At 41.4% G+C, this 20655-nt stretch overlaps 3 protein-coding genes and 1 long non-coding RNA gene across 5 annotated transcripts; 1 reads left to right on the forward strand and 3 right to left on the reverse strand.

Annotated features, from left to right (window-relative positions):
• Window positions 1-297: 297 nt before the first annotated feature.
• Window positions 298-792, reverse strand: LOC128307354 (uncharacterized). Its single transcript, XR_008287630.1, has 3 exons — window positions 712-792; window positions 549-650; window positions 298-433 (listed from the first exon to the last, which is right to left on the reverse strand). It is a non-coding gene; the product is annotated as an uncharacterized LOC128307354 (long non-coding RNA).
• A 1056-nt stretch (window positions 793-1848) lies between these two features.
• On the forward strand, window positions 1849-3153 carry LOC128306477 (epimerase family protein SDR39U1). Its single transcript, XM_053044008.1, has 2 exons — window positions 1849-1927; window positions 2167-3153. Exons 1-2 carry the CDS (start codon window positions 1909-1911, stop codon window positions 3039-3041), a joined length of 894 nt encoding a protein of 297 aa, XP_052899968.1. The 5' UTR covers window positions 1849-1908; the 3' UTR covers window positions 3042-3153.
• Window positions 3154-3302: 149 nt separating this feature from the next.
• Window positions 3303-6314, reverse strand: LOC128306476 (nudC domain-containing protein 1). Its single transcript, XM_053044007.1, has 2 exons — window positions 6102-6314; window positions 3303-5955 (listed from the first exon to the last, which is right to left on the reverse strand). The coding sequence occupies exon 2, from the start codon at window positions 5919-5921 to the stop codon at window positions 4158-4160; it is 1764 nt and encodes a 587-aa protein (XP_052899967.1). The 5' UTR covers window positions 5922-5955; window positions 6102-6314; the 3' UTR covers window positions 3303-4157.
• Window positions 6315-7315: 1001 nt separating this feature from the next.
• On the reverse strand, window positions 7316-19901 carry LOC128307430 (protein sidekick). 2 transcript variants are annotated; one of them, XM_053045269.1, is made up of 13 exons: window positions 19475-19901; window positions 17804-17902; window positions 17473-17649; window positions 16515-17390; window positions 16320-16439; window positions 16047-16202; window positions 14791-14917; window positions 14241-14728; window positions 10507-13935; window positions 10142-10420; window positions 9749-10069; window positions 8563-8948; window positions 7316-8461 (listed from the first exon to the last, which is right to left on the reverse strand). In XM_053045269.1, the coding sequence occupies exons 1-13, from the start codon at window positions 19791-19793 to the stop codon at window positions 8222-8224; spliced, it is 7017 nt and encodes a 2338-aa protein (XP_052901229.1). In that variant the 5' UTR covers window positions 19794-19901; the 3' UTR covers window positions 7316-8221. The 2 variants fall into 2 exon arrangements, with proteins under 2 accessions (XP_052901229.1, XP_052901228.1); XM_053045268.1 differs by having other exon boundaries at window positions 17804-17932.
• Between the last annotated feature and the right edge of the window lie 754 nt (window positions 19902-20655).

A 20655-nucleotide genomic window follows, 5' to 3' on the forward strand; every position in this document is an offset into this window, starting at 1 on the left:
CTGAAATACGACCATTGAAAGACCGATATAAGGAGTCGTAATTGATTACATAAATGAGGACAAGCAGCAGCAATCATAAGACTCGTTACGAAAATTTGAGGAAGCGTTACGTGAAAATTAAATGCGTTACGCTTTGAAACCGTTTCAGTAACGTCTGAAATATTTCTGAAACGATATTTAGGTTCTTGTGAAATATTTCTCATAAATAAATGAAACATTTCAGACTCGTTAAATACTGTTCGTTTTAATTTTATTCTTCGTTCTGCTCGAGTGAGAGAAAGAGGCAACAGGATTTGCATTCTCTTTCTGTTGCATGGATTGGTTCGGAGATAATATTTTGGTTGAACATACAAGTGCAAAGATTCGCAGAAATTGTTGCTTTGTCCATCCTTTGGTGCCGGAATAACCATACAGCGAAGAATAAATCAAAGAGCTGCACCTCAAAAAAGGAAATTAAGTGAAAACATATTGCATTAGTGTGTATTTCTGAAGTAAAAAGTTCCTAGTTTTACAGTATTTTCCTGTTGGAAAGTGCAAAGTAATCTTACCTGTTGCCAGATCGATGTTCGCAAAGGTTCGTTCCACTCTAGTACGACGCCTGTACAGCATACCGGTTCTCCTTATTTTTGCAGCGTAATCCATTCCTATCACTGAAAATCGAAGGAATCATAATCAGATTATACTCGCTTAACAATATTTACGGCTATTTACGTTTCAAATAGCTAAAAGATAGCTAATATTAGCCTCAAAAACACTATTGATTGCCTGAAACACAGAAACACACGGTTTATATCAAAGGAAGTGTTGACAATTGTTCTGACATGACAGAGAGGAAAAAACGAAATATATCGCTATCTTCGATAAGCTGTATGACATTTATCGAAACAGATTTGAAACTACAACCGAAATCGATGAAATGTTACGATAGTTCGGTGAAAAATAACATGTTTCAGACACATTTCAGTTGGATCATAAACCTGTTTTCAATTATAGTTGTTGTCCAGACTTTTTTCTGTGCCTCCTTGGCGTTACATAGCATGGCCAAAAACCAGTCTTATATACAAAGACCATTTCCATACAAAATCAAATTTATATGACTTTATTACGACCGACGGTCGTAGAATGGCTATATGGGAATCTTTCATTGCATGAGATTCGGATTAGAAAGAAGAAAGGAAAAATTACCAACAGAAGAAGCATTTATTAATAGTTGGAAAGCTGAAAAAACTGAAGTAATCAAAAAAATCCTAAAATTCATCCAAACAAACAAAGTCATCTTCTAAATTAACGGCAGAACTAAAATTTAAAGAGGTAGAACATTAGGAGCATAATAATGAAGTAGAGCATCACTAGATATAAACAGACATCAAACAAACTCACATAAACTAAACGTCATAACATAATGTACAAACGAACCCAAAAGGTTTAAGAAATATCATAGAAAAAGTAAAATTAGGGACATATGGTAACAGTTGCCGGTACACATATCAAGAGGTCTTTGTGTAACAAAATCACGAAATAGTACAGGGCCCCAGGTTGCTGGATTCTCGTGCCGGACCGTGACAAACCACGTTAAACGAAGAAGAAGAAGAAATTGTTTGTTTTCCTTCCGCCTATTACGCTGAACGTACAATTCGGTGGTGATATTGAAATTTGAAGATAGCTAAACATTGAGAGCGCTTTCTCCCGACCAGAAACTGGATTGTGGAACTGACCAACACCTTCACAATAAAAAAAAGATCGAAAATACCTGAACATTTCTGTTTATTTTAATACATAACTGGTGAAATACCCACATAGTAGTGTATGTCAGCATATTTTTCAACAAGAACAAGATTTATCTAAAAAGAAGCTTTATTATTTCAGAATAATCTAGCAGCAGCACTCGTTTATATCTCTATCACAGCCATGTCACACGTTGTTATTGGTAAGTTGCAATAAAAGTATAGCATACCGCATAAATTGTATAGCTTCAAACGTTCAACCAAGCAAGGTTAAAATGGGTTTAATATTCGCCTACTATTAAGATGCGTTGCGTAATGTGGCATTTTCTTAACATGATCTGCTATCCTACATGTAGCAGATTACAACACTCGCTTACGATCCAAGTGATCTTCATTTATTCTTAATTTGCATTTAATTTAATCGTACCTTTCCCCGTTCCAGGTGGTGGAACCGGTTTTATTGGTCGCCGGTTGGTGAAAACGCTGCTCGCTGAAGGATATGAAGTGACGACGATTTCGCGCATGCCTGGTCCCAAACACATTAGCTGGCATGAACTAGAAAAACATGGCCTACCGAATGGAACAACGGCCGTTGTCAATCTTGCTGGTCAAAATGTGCTCGACCCAACACGCCGCTGGACACCGGGATTCAAGCAGAACGTTTGGAACTCACGCATTAACACGACAGCCGCCTGCGCTCGTGCGATCGAACGGGCAACCGTCAAACCCTCCGTATTCGTCAACATCTCCGGCGTTAGCCATTACCCAACGGGTAGCCAAAAGCACAGCGAACTGTCGAATGTGTCAGACTATGATTTCATGTCACGCCTCTGCATTGAATGGGAAAGAGCAGCTACATTATCGGATAACTCAATCTGTCGCAGCGTACGCGTTCGAAGCGGTGTCGTGCTTGGCCGCGAAGGCGGAATGATCCAGTCGCTTATACTGCCGTTCTGGTTTGGTTTCGGCGGGCCAGTAGGCGACGGGCGCCATGATTTGCCCTGGATACACGCGGATGACCTTTGCGCATTAATACGCTTTGCAATCGAACGGCCCGAGGTTACGGGCGTATTGAATGGTGTAGCACCCGAACTGTCCACTAATGCGGATTTCACCAAAGCATTCGCTTCCGCCCTGGTTCGTCCTTCCATTTTTCCAATGCCTATATTCGCGCTAAATCTCATTTTTGCCGAGGAGCGAGCAGTACTGCTGACAAACGGAGCGAAGGTGGTACCACAACGAGTGCTCGAGTATGGTTTCCAATATCGGTATCCGGATCTACAATCAGCCTGCAAGGAGGTGGCCCATCTGTTCTAATACCAGTGCGAACATTTTAAATTAAACCTTAGTTTAATCTAATCTATCCTTTATGTATTATCTATCGCAAGGTGGTATATCAATCCTCCCCTCCCCCTTTCTGACTGAATGCCAAGTTTTTATTTGAAATCTGTACATATTGAAGTCTCTTTCATCAAGGCATTGGTTAAAACCCAAGAAAATAACGTGCTATCTCTATTGGTACAACCTTAAACTGTTCAATATTTATGGAAACAACAAAAACTAGACCAGCAACTCTGAATCAACCTCTTCATATTTAACTTAATGATCACTAAATCTTTCTCATATTTACTTAATCAAAGTGCAAGCTATATCCTGAACATATTTGCATGTACTTGTATGTTTCAGGTAATGGGTTAATTTCCTGGACTATTTATTTATTTATTTTTTTTTTATTCGTCAGAACGGCCTGGCCGTATCGACTTATTTTACCACGTAGCAGGATAGTCAGTCCTTGCTACGGGGGATTGGTCCGGATGGGATTTTGGTTCGGTCCGTTCGTGTGAAGACCGGCTCCGCTACCATCATGCCACCGGGCCGCCCTATTGGACCCTATTCGCCCCTAGGCTGGACTATTTATTTAATACTGCCATATATTACCATCTAGAACAACTAATTATATGCTTCATTATTTGGCGAAACAGCGTTCTTTCGATATACCTACGTCATATCGACGCAACCGAGCTTATCTTCACTGTCTTGTTTTAAGTTAAAACTTTCACAAATTTCTATATATCAACAGAAAAAAAAACTCTTATCAATTTTTACTACATATGTATAGAAATCATAAATCAAATAATAACATGATATTAATTAAAATGATTTTGATAGATTTAGCTTTTCTTCTTGGTATAACGACCTACTAAGATCTTGTCTGCCATAAATGACTTCCTAAATAGAGTTAATTTAACCACATTACTGAATATTCAGTCCTTTCAACGGGGGATTTGGCTTTGGTTCTGTCGCGTAAAAGCTCGGCGTCGCTACCAGCTAAAACCATGGGCCATTAATTCAACCCAAGCAGCCTATTTATAAAGAAAGTGTTCTGTGACAAAGTCAAAAATGCGATTAGATGAGGCGTCCAAATATTACACTCTACTCAGTGGTAATCTGCAACACGTGAATCGCTTTTTCTGTAAGCAACACCAACATCTTGTCCTCGCAGCTAATGCCTAACACTTCTCCAGTGTCCTTCAAACTCACAAACTGATGTTGCCCTATCGCTACTTGCATCCCATTACGGTTGCGCAAACTAGCACCGTAGCTACTTTTATATATGTAAATTCCACGGTGAGACTCACAGATCACTGCGTACCCCATATCGGGTGAACATCCAAGATACTTCTGCTGGCGTTTGGATGCTTGCACATACCCAAACGCGTGCAACGTGCCTGCGTGTTGTAAACGACAGTCCTCCGTACCAACCGGGACTGGCAGCAGCTGCCACAGGCAAGCATCGACATCGTGCCGCACGACAAAGGTGGCCGGTAACCCGGCACGTAAGGTCACTCCGAAAAGTGGTGGCCGACTGCCAAGAGATACAGCGTGCGTTACTGCATGGTCCTTGCAGGAAAGTCGTTCCAGTGTGTAATAGGTTTCCTGCTCACCTTCAAAGTCGCACGATTCCAGTGGTGCACTTAGGTTCGTAATGGGTGGCATATAAGACTGTTGGCTGTGAATGTCGAAACCTCCCGATACAGCTTCTTCCGGACCGCCAGGAAATAAAAACGGCCACTCGACACCAGTGATCTGCTTCTGCAATGTAATTTCCAACGTCCTTCGGTCCATCGCCCAAACGGTCCGTTCGTAATCAATCTTTGAGCAAAATTCTGAACCATCGATCACGAGAACATCATTAACAAACACCTTCAAACAGGATTCGCTGTTGGGTGGTGAGGGTTCAGTCATAACTCGATACTGAACATCAGGCTGTTTATCGAACGTCACATTAACTTCTTCCAATGTTTGCGTCCATCGGAAAGGAAACTGATCCCAGGCAGGTTTATCTTGTGTATCCGAGGGCATAGTTTGCGATTTCAGCATAATGACGGGGTGCTCCGAGTCGTGCAAGAAGCGAAATGGCTCATTGCACGCCACTAGTATGGCTGTCGCATGATAATCGAGCACACAGTACCTCGGATAGCCTTCACTTTGCAGTGTCCGCGAAACACTTAATGTCCACGCCGATGGTACAGACTGCTCAAGCGTGAACCAATGTAGAAGCGACTTGGATTTTGCAGCAGGCTGATAATCGATTTGTAGCATTACAACATGCAACGAACGCTGGTCATTCCGTACGATTAATCGCCCATCAAGCAACACGCTACCACCGGGCAGCACACCTCCAGTAAGATTATGCTCCAGTAGTTTGAATGTGCTTTGTAACTTCCACTCACGCCCAGTTGTTCTATCGCCTGTCCCCAGTACACGTACGGTTCCGCATCCATCCGAAAGAAGGCACAGCTGCTCGGAGGGGAACACCAACGAACAATTATATCGGTGGTTAGCAATCACTTGATCTTGACCCACATCAGAGGCCACCAGTGTTAGTTTAAACACTGGAACGAGCGGACGCATCCGCCCTAGCATAGAATCGTAAGACACGCGCTGTACCATGCCAGTCACATCGATGTAGTAACACTGCCCGTTTGTCCATGGGTCCCGGACGAGGTGATTCTGCATGCTAAAAAGCCGGGAATGATAGTAGGAATACTGCTGGTCGGTAGGTTTTACACGGTGCGGGCCATTGGTATTGGAAAAATCCGTCGAAAGTACCGGTACTGGGTCGAGAGATAGTATGTATCCATCAAAATTCGGTTTTAACAGCTTCCGATCCGGCACTAGCTCAATGTGTGGCATGATTGGTTGGTATTTATGACTCCATTCATTAATGCTAAAGTGTTTAAAAGTGTTTCTCGTTTAGTGTTGTACTTAAATGTGGTGCTTTATCCCTTTCCATGCCGTTTCAAAATCGTTCAAAGCGATTTCCATAGAGCATCACCCAAACTCGAATGAAGCGGCGCTGAACTATTACCTTACCTTCATTCCAGATATATCACGTCGTCACAAACGCGGTTCACCTACTCTTTTTTCCGACACACAATTGATTGTTGTTAACTTTGTGTGCACTGCTTTATACAATTTAGTTTCGAATCGCTGAAAATAAGATACAGAAGCTGATTGTAATGTCAGCAAAAACGTGGATGCGGCACAGATTGACATTACATTGTTTGGAAAGTAACTTGCCCTAACGTTCCTTGCGACGCCATTTTGAATCAGTTTGACAATTTAGGTAACTACATACAGCTGCTCTCCGATATGTGCTATTGAGCAGGGACGAGCAAATACGGTTCTTGAGATACAGGGTTTTACACTTTAGTTCAGACTGGCAGCACACATTTTTTGACACGCCGCACTCGATTTCTTGTCGCGAGCGCTCATTTTTGATTGCAAGCATCGGATTTTTGATCGGGAGCATTTAATTTCAACAGCCAGACGCTTGAAAGCTTTTCGGCCGCATGTTTATAACCCCCCTTGTGAAAGATTGGTTTGAGCTTGTAGCATTTGTTTATATGCAATTGTTTATCGCGACAAGAAATCGAGTACGGCGTGTCAAAAAATGTGTGCTGCCAGTCTGAACTAAAGTGTAAAACCCTGTAAAACTAGGATATTAAACCGAGGTTAAATCCTACTGTTATTAATTCTTCCTTTTGCTGTGTACCATTCATTCTTTTGTGTTCCCAGTCCAATTTCATCATGACACTCATCCCACATTAATAAAGTTTGTTACGTTCTAACTCCTTGGTGATTCTAGCCCCTACGTTGATATATAAAATTTGACTACAAATGTCCGCTCTTGTTCTTGTTTCCAGCGAGAGTCCGATCTTATTGTTTCAAAAATAATCCATGCTGAACTGTCACCTGCAGTGCTGCCATACTAAATACATTTTTCCCAAGCAGCAAAAATTCAAATCACAGACTGTCCGTTACACTAAACAAATTTCGTTTTTTTTCAAACATGTTCACTGTGTTTGTAGTCGTTTTATGTTAAATGGAACTAATGCAGTGATTCGCCAATATTAGCAGAAATATTAACTGCTCTATTGCTTTTTGAGCAATTACCATGAACCCATAGTATCGCAAAGCTTTACAGTTCTTTCAAACCTCACCAAGTAATTCGTTCGTCCAAGGCCTTATTCAGACCTTTCATACATTTAGAGTATATTTGTATATTTTATTTACGAAAATGGCTCTTTCTTAGGTTGAAAAACGTAAACGTAGACAAATTAAATGGACAAAGTCAAATAAAAAGTAGACCTCTTCAGTCAAGTAATTTGCAATTCAAAGTACATAAACCGTATATGCTTCCAAATACGTTCATCAAGCGCAGAATATTAATCCACCACATACGTGGTATCCACAGGCAAATAAAGTGGACAAAGTAAAATAAAAAGTAGATTTCTTCATCAGTCAAGTAATATGCAGTACAAAGTACATAAACCGTACATATTTCCAAATACGTTCATCAAGCGCACATATCGGGTTTCTATTTGTTTTTAATCCTTAATTAATCCGATTATCACATAATTCATTTCTGTCTATGTAAGTAATTGTTGCCCTCTGCGCTCCATTCGAAAAAGTTTGTTATCGCTTAAAATAAAATTCATTCTTCAGTAGTTCATTACAAGTCCTAGTTTGCAGTGGCAATGTTTAATTCCCTAACAAAGGGGATGGTGTAAAAAGAGCCCTTAACATATCTTGTTTAAATGTTACAATTTCCATAAACATACACAACTGTCTGTTTCGGCTTGTACTACTAATGCTACCGTGTAAAAATTCACCAAAAATAAGTCTCCTGTTCTAGCTCCTTTCAATGAGACTTGTAATGTAGTTAAAAATTGAAAAAAAAAATATTTTCGTCAAATTCCTAAGCTCTTATACACACTCTCCAATCACTGCTTATTTGTTCTGAGAGACATATAAAGGATTTTACTGATATGTGAGTGTATAGTTTTGTGAGTAATATTGGCAGTATATATCATCATTATCTTATCGATCATATTAGACACCTGATAAATGAGACGTCAACATCTTTGCTACTATTGCTGAGCTATTGTCAGCTATAGAGGTAAATCATGGCAGTTGGTAATAAAAATTCCTCACACAAAAGAACTAAAGCCAGGAAGTGGAGCCCGTGAACGTGCCATGTTGTTCATAATGATTTGACCTCCGTTCAGGCTCATAACAGCCGATCCTTCAGGATCTGAGTCAGTGTAACTAGAATAATTGCGCACCGGTTTTTGGCGTTTCCAGGACTGCCGCAACAGATCATTGTTGACATAATGGTTTACGAAAGAGTGTGGATCCGACCGGACGCTTTCGTTTTCACTTTCCGATGCCTATGGAAAGTAATTCATAAAAGTGGATTTGAAAAATAAACATACATTTGTTTATAAACAAAACAAACGTAAAGCAGTACATAAAAAAATTATTTACTGACCTGTGAATCACTAGAGCTCACCTCGGACGGTTTCTCCGTAACACTGCTATCATCTGGATTTTCGTCATAGCATTTTAAGCTTTCTTCATCACTGTGGTAGGCGACAGATGCGGGTGATGGTCGTGGAGGAGACTTGCCCAACGAAGCCGCGGCTGCTGCTGCAGCTGCCGTACTGGAACCCGCCCCACCACCACCCTTTCGGCCTAATATTGTACCGGTTCGGCGCCCGAGAGTGCTTTGCATCATTATGCCGGTGCCACCGTTGACTCCGTTCACTCCACCGTTTGTAGACACACCATGACGAGAGCGGTAAAGCTCCAATGCCAGCTCTTGCCGCTCGTCAATGGACATAGCGATTGATTCCTCAAGTGTTTTCTGAACCTCTTCTATATGGAATAAATTTTAGGAATTTTTAAATTGATTGGTTATGCAACATGATGAGACTGTGAGACTATATTTGCCAAGACGTCCCATTATGAAATGAAAAAAAAATCAACTAGGTTTGACTGGTAGTGATTGATACACGTTTTTTTCGTTTAAAAACATCGAGTTATCTTAAATAAGAAGCTAAAGAATGATTGTTTGGGAACTAGGTCGCAGTTGTAACAGTTAATCAGTCTTATTTAGATAGTATTATTGACTCAAGGAGAGGCATTGTAGTAGCTTAGGGTATAAAATTAATATAGGTAAGGCGAGTTAAACGTATCAACACTTGTTTTCTACGTTAACAAATAATACATCAAATATAGTATTATGTTCAATGTTTCAAATAAATACTAACTGAAAACAAACATGAGGCTTCACCTTACCAGGTTATTGGTAGCGGCGCCGGTTTTCACACGACAGGACCGAGGAAAAACCCATTCGGACCAAACCCTCGTAACCAGGATTGAATATCCGGCTACGTGGTAAAAATAAGTCGATACGACCTGGCCGTTCTAACGAAACAAAAAAAATCAAACCTGAAACCTAGAATGCCCCGGATCGAGCAAAAAACAAGGAGGAAATGCCTTGAGAGAATTGAAATCTCTTCAAATCATATGCGGCAGATAACACGACGAAGAGTCGTCATAATTATAATAAATAAATAAACAAATAAAGGATTAAAGATCAAAATAAGACAACCCTACCATCTTGCGCTGGTCGCTGTATAATATTAACTATATGAATCAATAGGCATACTTACGTTTGTATTTATAACTTTTGCTCTTCACACACAATACGGCGATCACCATAATGACTATAACGATGGAAGTGGCCGCTAGTGCCACCATGAACCAGGTTTGTCGATAGAAAGGTTTCAGCTGGAGGTAGCCGTATTCCAAATATAACTTCGAAGGTGTAAGGACGGCATCGTCGGAATAGACTGGACAGCTTATGCCATAACGGTTGTAAGAGATCACGCGAAATTTGTAAGCAGTCGAGGGCAATAGATTTTGAAAACTGACGGTAAATTCTTGTATGGGGCCGTTCGTTGTCCGTGCTACTGTTTCCCAACGCAGATCATCTATCAAGAAAAAATATGCATAAACTTGAAATATAGCTACATTTGCTAGATACGCAGTTCATTGATTCCTACCTCTTTTTTTAGTTTCAATGTAATAACCTAAAATCGGTCCTTTGCCTGATTGTCCGTTGATCCAATGCATTTGTACGCTGGCCTGTGACTTTGAAATCATTAGTTCACGAGGCGAGCCAGGCGAACCATCCTGCGGCCCGGTGGTTACATTGCCACTAATTGCCGGACCATAGTCAATGGTTTGTGCGCGCACTGTAAACGTGTACGTAACTTCTTCCTCCAAGTTTTGTACGATCAAATTAGTGCCACTCACCTTCTGTTTCACCTGTTTGCTAAATTCTACATGAGAAAAATAAAAGAATGTAAATAAAGCACATTAATAAAAAGTTACATCTAACTGTAATGAGGGAATACAACAAACATACTTTCATTGTCTTCCGTTGTTTCGTATGCTACAATATAGCCAAGTATGAGGCCGTTTCGCTTACGCGGCACATCCCAGCTCACCGTCAAACTATTCATTGTGATGTCCGAAAAGAGTAGCTGCGTTGGAGGACCGGGAAGCCCGGCAAGGGTCTTCACGGTTATTGGTGCAGAACGTGGCCCATCGCCAGCCGGATTGAACGCTAATATCTGAATGCGATATTCGGTATATTTGTCCAGAAAAACGAGATTGTGCGACGTATACGATGCCGGTACAACTTCAATCTCCTCTTCCGGTGTTTTGTTACGGCGTGCAACACTTCCACTATTAACTCCACCGACATCCGATGACGGTCCTGGCTCAAGATCTTGTGCCGATGTGTCGGTAGCAAGATAAAATATTTTGTATCCTAACAGTTCTCCATTTTGGGTGTTTTGCTGTGGAGGATTCCAACTCAATCGTACTTCGGTAGAGGATATTGCTTTTCCCTCTATGTTGAGCGGTTCACCAATTGGTACCGCTTCGCCGACATACACCGCAACGGGAGACGATGCTGGCCCAGAGCCTTGTGAGTTAAATGGCTGCAAAATGATTTCATAATTACGATCTTGGGTCAAGTCAGCAAGTACTGCCGACACCTCGTTCACACCAAGAACGTCCATCTTCGGTGTACTCTGTAGCGTGGAAGGAAAGTCTGATAAAGGTTGGTAGAGAATGCGATAGCCACCCGTCTCTGCATCACCGTTCCATGTGTTGAACCGCAAAGCTAGCCATTGCACACGCACACTCGTCGTGGTAATAGGAACCACTTTTAGACCCGTTATAGGTTCGGATGGAGCGGCCGGTAGAGTACGAATTTGAATGCTCTCTCTACTGTAGCTAGATGGGCCCAGATCGTTCGTGGCTTGTATACGAAATTGGTAATATGTATGGGGTTTCAGACCGCTCGCCGTGTAGGATGTAACGGCTGGATCTACACGTTCTGAAATTAACGTCCAGGAGCCTTCGTTTTCACGAAACTGTACCGAATAATAACGAAGAGGAGCAAACCCATCACGCCCTGGTGTCCAACTGAAGGTTATCTGTTCTGATTGAACTTGAGAACGTGAAATCTGAGGCGCTGAGGGTGACTGTGGGATTTGACGGTTGTTAGTAGTATAAACCAAGGCAGCCGCTGTCTTTCCCCATCCCAGTCGTGTCTTAGCTGTCACACTGAACAAATAGTAACGCTCGGCGAGCAGTTGCGTTGCACGAAACGTTCGATCAGATGGAGGAAACTCTTGGGTAAAATTTAGATTCTGCGATCCGTTCAATAGATACGTAACTCGATAAGCCAAAATTTCACCATTGGGTTCCTCGGGTACATCCCATATAATGCGTGCCATGCTGAATGATACGTCCGGAAAGGACACGTTCGACGGTGCGCCCGGTGTATCCTCGAACGTTTGAATACGTACCGGGGGCGTACTCAGGACACCATCGCCGAGCCGAGTATATGCCAGTACCTGGATGTCATATTGCACATACTTTTTCAGCTCAGTTAGCGTTGTCGTAAAGGTATAGTTATTGGCTATCGTTTTGTGTAGTATAGGGGTGCGACCTGCTACCGAACCATAGTACACACGGTAACCCTCAATTTGTCCATTGCGATGTACTTTCGGTACTTCCGTCCATCGTACCACAATGGTTGTAGATGAAGTTGCATTAGCTTCAACTATGGCCGGTCCCATCGTTGGTACTGCCTCGCGTGTACGTTCAAATGCATGTGGGCTATCGTTCGACTCACCAACTTCGTTCACTGCCGTCATAGCAATTTCGTACACTGACCACTCTTCCAGTCCATCTAAAACGTGTGAGTTGGCAGTAGGATCCTCAATTAATACACTACGTCCCCAAACGCTGCTTTCTGAAACACCTGCAGATGCCCAGTTGCCTTTTCCTACATCTGCGGCCCTAATCGTGGTTGGCTCAGATGAACGTAATATATCGTTCTCATGGATGTTTCGATAGGTGATGTTATAACCTTTTGGATTACCGAACCACTCAGTTTGCTGCAGCGGTATCCATCGTACACGCAATTCGGTGGCGCTCATTGCCCGTACTGTCACGTTAAAAGGAGGATGTTTCGGGCGTGCCTGGATCGTTTGAAAATCTTTCGTTGGTTCTGATGGTTCCGAGCGACCGACGACGTTACAAGCAGTTAAACGCAACCGATATGTGGTGAACGGAGTTAATCCTAAAACTGTCACCGTCGAAGCATCCGGATCTTGCAGCTCATGCACTACAAACCATGTAAGGTTTCGAGCTGTTTGTGCCTCGACGATCCAACTAGTAATGGATGAGTTGCCGTCGAAACCTGGTGTGAATTGTATCACTACCGAGAACGCTTCGATATTCGACAGTGCCAGTTGGTACGGTGGGTGCGGCAGAACTGGTTCGATTCCCGACTGAATTGTAGCGACTTTCGGAGGCCCAGCTCCCACAACCGTCCATCCATTCACTTCAAACGTATAATGAGTCGTTGCCGTCAAATGTGTGACTTTTAGGCGGGTTTGTTCTGCTGTTAAGTTAACTAAACGTACGGTGTCCGGTTGATCCCTAACATAGTAACGAACTTGATATCCGATGAGTATGCCGTTGGTGCGTCGCGGTGGTTCCCACGCCACACCCACTTCTCGATCTGAAATTCCACTGAATTGCAAAGCACTTACTTCGTCTGGAACATCTTCTAGCGTATGTACTGGTACTGGTTCGCTTCGTTCACCATCTCCTGGATCGGTGAAGCACAACACAGTAATATTATAGGCCGTATATTTCTCTAATCCACTTAGCACTTCACTCTGTTCAGCCAATGGATCCAATAAATTCGGTGGTACAGAAAGTGTTTTCATTTCCGTTTCGATTAATTCATTATCATCGTCATTTGCTCCCCCGGTTATTACACCTCCACCAATAGACCCAGCAGCCGGAGATTGGAGCGGTGGTTTTTCGAAGCGCCAGGCCTGCAACTTATAGCCCTGGTTTATACCATTGATCTGTTGCGGGTTGGGAGGGGTCCACCAAATGCGAATAGCTGTCGAGTTAAGTGGTTGTGCATGCACATTTCTAGGTGGCGCTTCGGGAACACCTTCTTTAGTTTTGATTTTCGCCCCGTCTGTGTAGTTACCAACGCCCATATTGTTATAAGCGGCTATCTCGATAGTATAGTCCTTCCATGTGATTAGCTCTTGGATTAGATAGTTACGCTGCGCTTCATTAGTAATATTGCGATAATTCCATGGGCTCTTATTGTAGCCGAATAATCTATATCGAATAATATAGCCATGAATTTGCCCGTTGCGATGTTCTTCGACAGGTGGTTGCCATTGTATAATGATTTCAGTTGATGAACGTGCCGAACCAACGAATCCTACCGGAGGTCCTGACGGAGCTGTTGTAGATAAATTATTAATATGAATAAAATGTTAATCTTGACTGTAGGGATGTGAAATCCCAAAACTTATACATTAACATATTTTGGAATTGCAGGCCAAATACCAGATTTTTTTTTAAAGAACTGAAAAACCAAAAGGCCGCGAGACTGATAATATTATTTACTAAACCGTATACAAAAATCTAAAATTTTTATACTGTCCTGTTGATGGATCGGAAAAAGTTGAAGATATGTATACAACAATGTTCATTTACTCTATACATTAAAATACAAACATGTAAAAACCATACGGATAAACTTACGTTCTTGTGGTAATTTCACTACGTTGCTCGGTTCAGACGGTGAACCCTCACCAACTCGATTGACCGCGCTAATTCGAAATTGGTAAGCCGTTGCTGCTTTTAAATTTGTTAACAAAATCCATTTTGCCTGTGCGGACACATTGGCCGCTTCTGTAATCCAGTTTAACAGCGGATCGGGGAGTGGACCTAGTTCTGGTACTTCACGTCGCTGAACAATAAACTTAATAATTCTACTATTGCCATCAAATCCGGGAGTCCAGGACACATTGATCGCTCTGTTTTGGGGCATGCTAAGTCGTACAGCCAGTACGTTTGAAGGTGCAAATGGCAATTCAATGACGCTCAACCTGGCAGAACGTGTTTCATTCCCACCAGGAGACGTTACGATACATGAATATTGACCAACATCTGAAGGACGAACTTCTGTAATTTCGAGTGTACCGTCTCCTTTAACGCCGATGCGTTGGCTATTTTTGATAGGCAAACGACTGAAATGGTGGTAAATACATTATTCATATAACCCGTACTGTGAATAAAGCTAAATACTTACTTAGGCTCGCGGTACCAATCGATATTATACGGTACTGTGGGATCGCTTGACACACCACATTCTAGTGCGGCCGAATGCCCAAGAAGAACGGTTGTATCGGCTGGTGGACGTACAATTTGTGTACGAACTAGAATATAAAAAAAATATTTTACTCATTTATCTCTATACATCAGCGTTTATGTGCAAACAGCTATTGCTTCGATTATTATGACTTGACGAATGACTCAGAGTAACTTGAAATACCCTTCAATGTTTGATTCTGTAACAGGTATCGACCACACCTGGAAAAAATATCCGTTACGCGAAAGACATGAATCTATCGTACCGTTCATCTAGAACAGGGTTAACCAAACTACGACCCTCGAGAGTCGCCGAAGCGACTCGCTACGCTGTTGCTAATGTTAACATTGTAAGGAACTGTGAATACGGCCTGGCCATTCCTCTTAAAAAAAGGAACCCTCTTATTCAAATAAAGTTGTAACATTTTCTGACTGTTCAATTATCAATTATTTTTTTAGTTCATAAGACTAAAAAGCATAAATTGTGGAATCAATTGTATCGAGCGTAATATCTGCGTAAATGGCTCGCCAACTGCTGTGTAAATTGCCCAGCTGACTGAGTCAAACCCGTTACGGAATAGGCAGAACTTCCACATAAACACAGGACAAATAATATATGATTCGACCGGCCTCCAGGTATCATTCGTACCCATAACGAACGAAGGTATTGATAGTGCCCAGCAAGAAGGGCAAGATGCTTAACAGTGAACAAACTTTGATACCCACGGTCTGCGCTGTGCATGAAAATCGCGGTTGTATGATATCAAAGTGTCGATGAATTGTTACAGGTAAGTTTCAATACCGACCCTATACATGATTGGCTTATAATTGGATACAGGTTTTCGAATGATATCAACAATAGCAATATTCAACCGTTTGAGAAAAAAATTAGCAATTCGTTGGGAGATATTTTCAGTCGAATGTGAATTTGATTTTGAAATTTGCAATCTTAAAGGAGGAGAAATTTGGAGAATACAGGGAAATTTTGCTAAAAAAAACTCTGGAGAGCTATCGTCAATTTTCATGATTCCTTTTCGGTTGCATTGTGTTCGGTTGGTGTGAAAAGTATTTTAACGTTAAAATTTTGGAAAGAATGCCAAAAAATGACATATACCCCGAAATTCTTTCCTGTAATCATGCCGACTACCTAATCACGTAGGAATCACAAACACATAGGAATAGTTGTACATCACATACCTAGCACATTTAAATATCCTGATCCAGTAATACGCCCTGCTTCATTTTCTCTTATACACGTGTAGAGCCCACTGTCGGCTTCACGGACGTTTGATAATAGCAGATCACCAGAATCTAGAATCTGCATTCTGGCGGTAGTTTCAATGGGATATGTATCTGAAAATCAACAATAATGTTAAAACTCACATCGGTAAAATTAAGGATGTAAGCATGTAAACAAGTAATTACAGTACGCAAGAAACTAGTCATGAAAATAATGTCAATAGTACATACCGTTGTAGATCCAATAAATACTTGGTGTAGGTGCTGCAATCGCTCGACAATTCATTGTAGCATCCTTGCCATCAAGAACCGTCTGATTAGTAGGTGCCATTTCCATTATAGGGGTTGAGGCTAAATGTCAAAATAAAAACATTAATTAGAATAATATACAACCCCGTGATTTGAACACAAATCAGTAAAACTTACTTTTTACCTTCAGCCAAGTGTAGGCCGATTTTTCACCAGCCTCGTTTGAAGCAAGACATTGGAACATAGCCGTATCATCCATTTCCAGCTTGTATATTTCCAGAGAATTATCATCTTGAATGGTATATCGACCAACTACAGGTACGATTGGACGCGCATTTTTGAACCAAGTTATTTTCGGCAGCGGTGCACCGATTACATCACATGCTAATACGATTCGCGATCCGTACTCGCCTAACGTTTCGGTACGCAACGGTGTCACAAACGTGGGTGGTTCTTGCACGGTAACCTGCGCCACCGAAAAGACGATCGGATGGCCCCCGGTGCGCATCTGCACTTGGCAGGTGTACTCACCCGTGTGTGTTAGGTTCACGTGAAGTAGTGTGACAGTACGATTCCAAGGATCGGTTTGCGTGTAATGAATACCGGTATTCTCAATTAAAATACCATCTTTTAGCCAAATGGTTTCGAGCTCGTGTAGTGGACGCGCATTGGCAATGCATTCCAGTTCCACAGTCTGTGCGCCACGCACAACCTTCATGCTCTGCGGGTGGACAATTATCTCTGGTGCAATCTCGGTGTACGGATTACCAGTTACATTTAACCGCACAAAACCATTGCTTTCCTCACGGCCGATTTGTGTATTGAAGGCGCGTGCTCGATACGCACGAATATCTCCCTCGTCTGCGCTCAAGATAATCAATTGATTACTGGAAGTTTGCGCATATTTGATATTGTACTCTAATGGCCCTTCATCTGTTTGCCATGTCACTGAGGGTTCTGGGACCGATTCAATGTATGAAAGATTTAGTATTGCCGGATAGCCAGACACTACCGTTACGATGTTTTCTGATAGTTCGACAAATATACCCATATCTGAAAGGAACAATAAAGCCATAGTAATTTAATTATTTCCGTCTATCAGAAGCCCTCGAATGAGGATTGAACTTATGCTTACAAGCTACAAGAACATCGATTTTCTCGCTAAAAATGGTACCAGCTTTGTTTGCTGCTTCGCACTGGTATGAACCGGCATTTTCACGTGTAATATTCAATATTTTAAGATATTGGCTATTGGTGAAGTTTCCCACCGGGATGCCATCTTTAATCCAACGATATTTAGGCTGTGGAAAACCTATAACAGAAAATGTGAATTTAAAGGTAAGTTAGTACAATTAGAACTGAATTGGGGCCTCGAACGGTTTTCCTGGCTTTTCATACGCTATTACTTCAAACACGCTGTTCATATTTTGCATTTGTTTTCCAGCATCAGTTATTATGAAGCTTACCTAATGCGTGACATTGAAGAATCTTCGTTCGACCTTCATTCACAATCGAACCAGATGAAGACGGTTGAGTGGTGAATCGTGGTGCTTGAAGTTGAGTATCTGAAACGATTTTTTGTGTTGCATTAATTCCTACGCTTCACAATTAAAGGCTTCGTAATGGGGAATGCAAGAAAAGAGTTAAAGCATTATGGTAAAACAAGACGCACGAACGTAAGTGTGTACATCCATAATAGGTAAAGGTGGTAAAGAGCAGGCCTTTAGGTGAGCATACAGAGCTAACTAAAGCAGTTAAGTTTTTTAAGCCAAGATTTCCGACTCGATAATTTTTCGTCGTTAGAACGGCCAATCCGAAGTTAGAACTGGCCAGGCCAGGGAGTCTGTTAAAGCTGGCTGTTATAACATGCACTAAAAAATAAACAACTACCAAGAATGAGTTATAACGTATCCCCGCATGTGATTACTCAACAATTCACATCCTCTCATCTACCTGCTGCCTATCTCTTCTTATTCGAATTTATTCCTGCTAATAATGTCTGCAGAAGGAGAGAAAGATTCAGAAAACTCAGTGTTCTTTAGCTTTGTTCTTCTTTTTCGCAACTTCTTTAATTGCATTTCTATTTCTTTTTGGCCGCCCTCTATGCTCGGAGCATAGCTCTTTGTGTCGTAGGTAATCCAACAAAATAACACATGGAAACGATTGAAAACAGACATTCCAACACTAACACATTTTGCCCAAAATGATTAAAACATCCGAGTAGATACACACACCGATACGTATGCTTCTCGAGTGCCTGTGCATCTGAAAGTATGCTGCCGTTGAAATGTATGTTGCTCCTTCTTTTTCTTATTTTTGTTGCCTTATTGCCGGCGTTAAAGTTATGCTCCGCTATGATCAAATGCAAGCTGTTGCCACCGTGGACGTCATGGTATATGTGTATACAGCACACCGCCGTGCATTTAAACATTACGTTTGTATCAAAAGAAAAGGGATCCGGACGTGAAAATTGATTTAACAGTTTTTCTTCTCCGCTTTACTGTATTCTGTTCTGTTCTGATCTGGCATTATTGAATTGTTTGGTTTCAGTACATTAAACATTGGTCAGGAAGTACGTAAAGACATGAAAATGTTTTGTTTCCCCCGCAAACCTAGAGGTGAAAAAACAGAGCATAAATACAGAATCGACGTCTGTTTTGAGGCTTCCTCGTTGGATTAATACACCAAGTCGCCAAAGTATCTCAAGCTAATTTCAACAGTAAAGAGAATGATATTATAGTGCTTCTACTAGAAAGGGTACTAATAGTGCTTAAAGTTACACTACCTATAGCCGTGAACTATTTTCATCAGTAGAATCCAGGTTTTATCGATCTAAAGAACTTAATTTATCAATTTCAGAACACAATAAACATATCCAAACTAAGTTGATGTCCGTTGTTGAGCACTTATTTTAATCTGTAAAATTTAATTACATTTTTATTTACTGAATTAAGCAAACTTACAATGTAGAGAACTTCGTAAAATTTTGAAAAGTTACATTTACAAAAAAGTCAATTCACACATGGCTGTTAAAGTTCAAGAATACTGAGCTACTAAGTGTAACCTTCAAACTAAAGCTAAGCTAAGTCAAGTAAAATATCTGCTTTTCTAGTTCTGCTTCAGTTTGCAAACCTTACCTGGTAACATGCTAAAACCGGTCACAGTCCCAGCCGACGGATCTCGTAGAAAACAGAACAACATCAGCAAGTGCACCATCGTCATACTTGTCGATCGTCCGTTGCTCCATAATGGTTGCCGTCGTCGTCCTCGCCGCCGTCGCCGTGTTCGATGTGTTTCTTCTTTGCAGGGGTTCATTGTCAAGCCAATCATTCCTACTACAGTCCGGAGTATAACGGATATATATGTTTGCATCGGTCTATTTTCTATGGTTCTGATTTGTAGCCGCTGATCGCTGTTCCGCCACCGTGTATCCACGCCCGTAAGATTCGATGCCATGTGTATCGCGTTTTTATAAGGTGACTTTGTGTATCGTCGCTGACACAACAGATTACACTCAGCCACGCCGTCCTCCACCTGCCGTATGATTCTTGATGGTCATACTTAATTACGAAAGTAACGCGCTTCTCTACAACCACCTTGTAAGCAAGAAGACTAAGAACCGTTTAGAACGAAACGAAATTTTTTTCCAATCTTCTCGAATTCGGCCACAAATTACTAAGTTACGTTTTGGAAGAAATATTTCTTATGATGTTACTATCACTTTACACTTGTTCATTTGCGTAAATTTCCATTGAAAAATATGATTCAACGTACTACATCGGATAGGTATGGACCAATGCAAAACTACGCTTACACAGCTACACACTTTCACATAAAAAAAATCAACGCGTCGCTAGAAGCGTGTGCACGTATACATTGAAACTTAAACCGACCTTTATGCCGCGATGCACATACATAAGAAACAAAAGATTGTTCTCAGCATTAAAGTACGATTTATGCGGCAGACATTCAGCTCAGTGCAAACTCTCATGCTTATCTATAACTAGATCAAGAGCATTTCTCGATGTAAGCATGTATTATTTAGCATAATCCACAAAATAGATTGATTGTTAGACGCCCAAACTGATCGATGACGGGGGGAGGGGAGGGAATTGTTTCTTTACACGAACTACCGCTTGATTTCAGGTATGTTTCTTTCCGTTCCGTTGCTATATAGTTGATCGGTGCTAAGACATGATCACATTGAATTAGATTGGATTACAACAGCTTTTAGGCACAACGTTGCTTTAGGTAGGTAAGGCACAAAAAAGACACTTAACAAACACATGATTTCCAGAAACTCTGAAGAATTCACAGC

The sequence above is a fragment of the Anopheles moucheti genome, chromosome X (genome assembly GCF_943734755.1).
Source record: "Anopheles moucheti chromosome X, idAnoMoucSN_F20_07, whole genome shotgun sequence".
Classification (NCBI taxonomy): domain Eukaryota; kingdom Metazoa; phylum Arthropoda; class Insecta; order Diptera; family Culicidae; genus Anopheles; species Anopheles moucheti.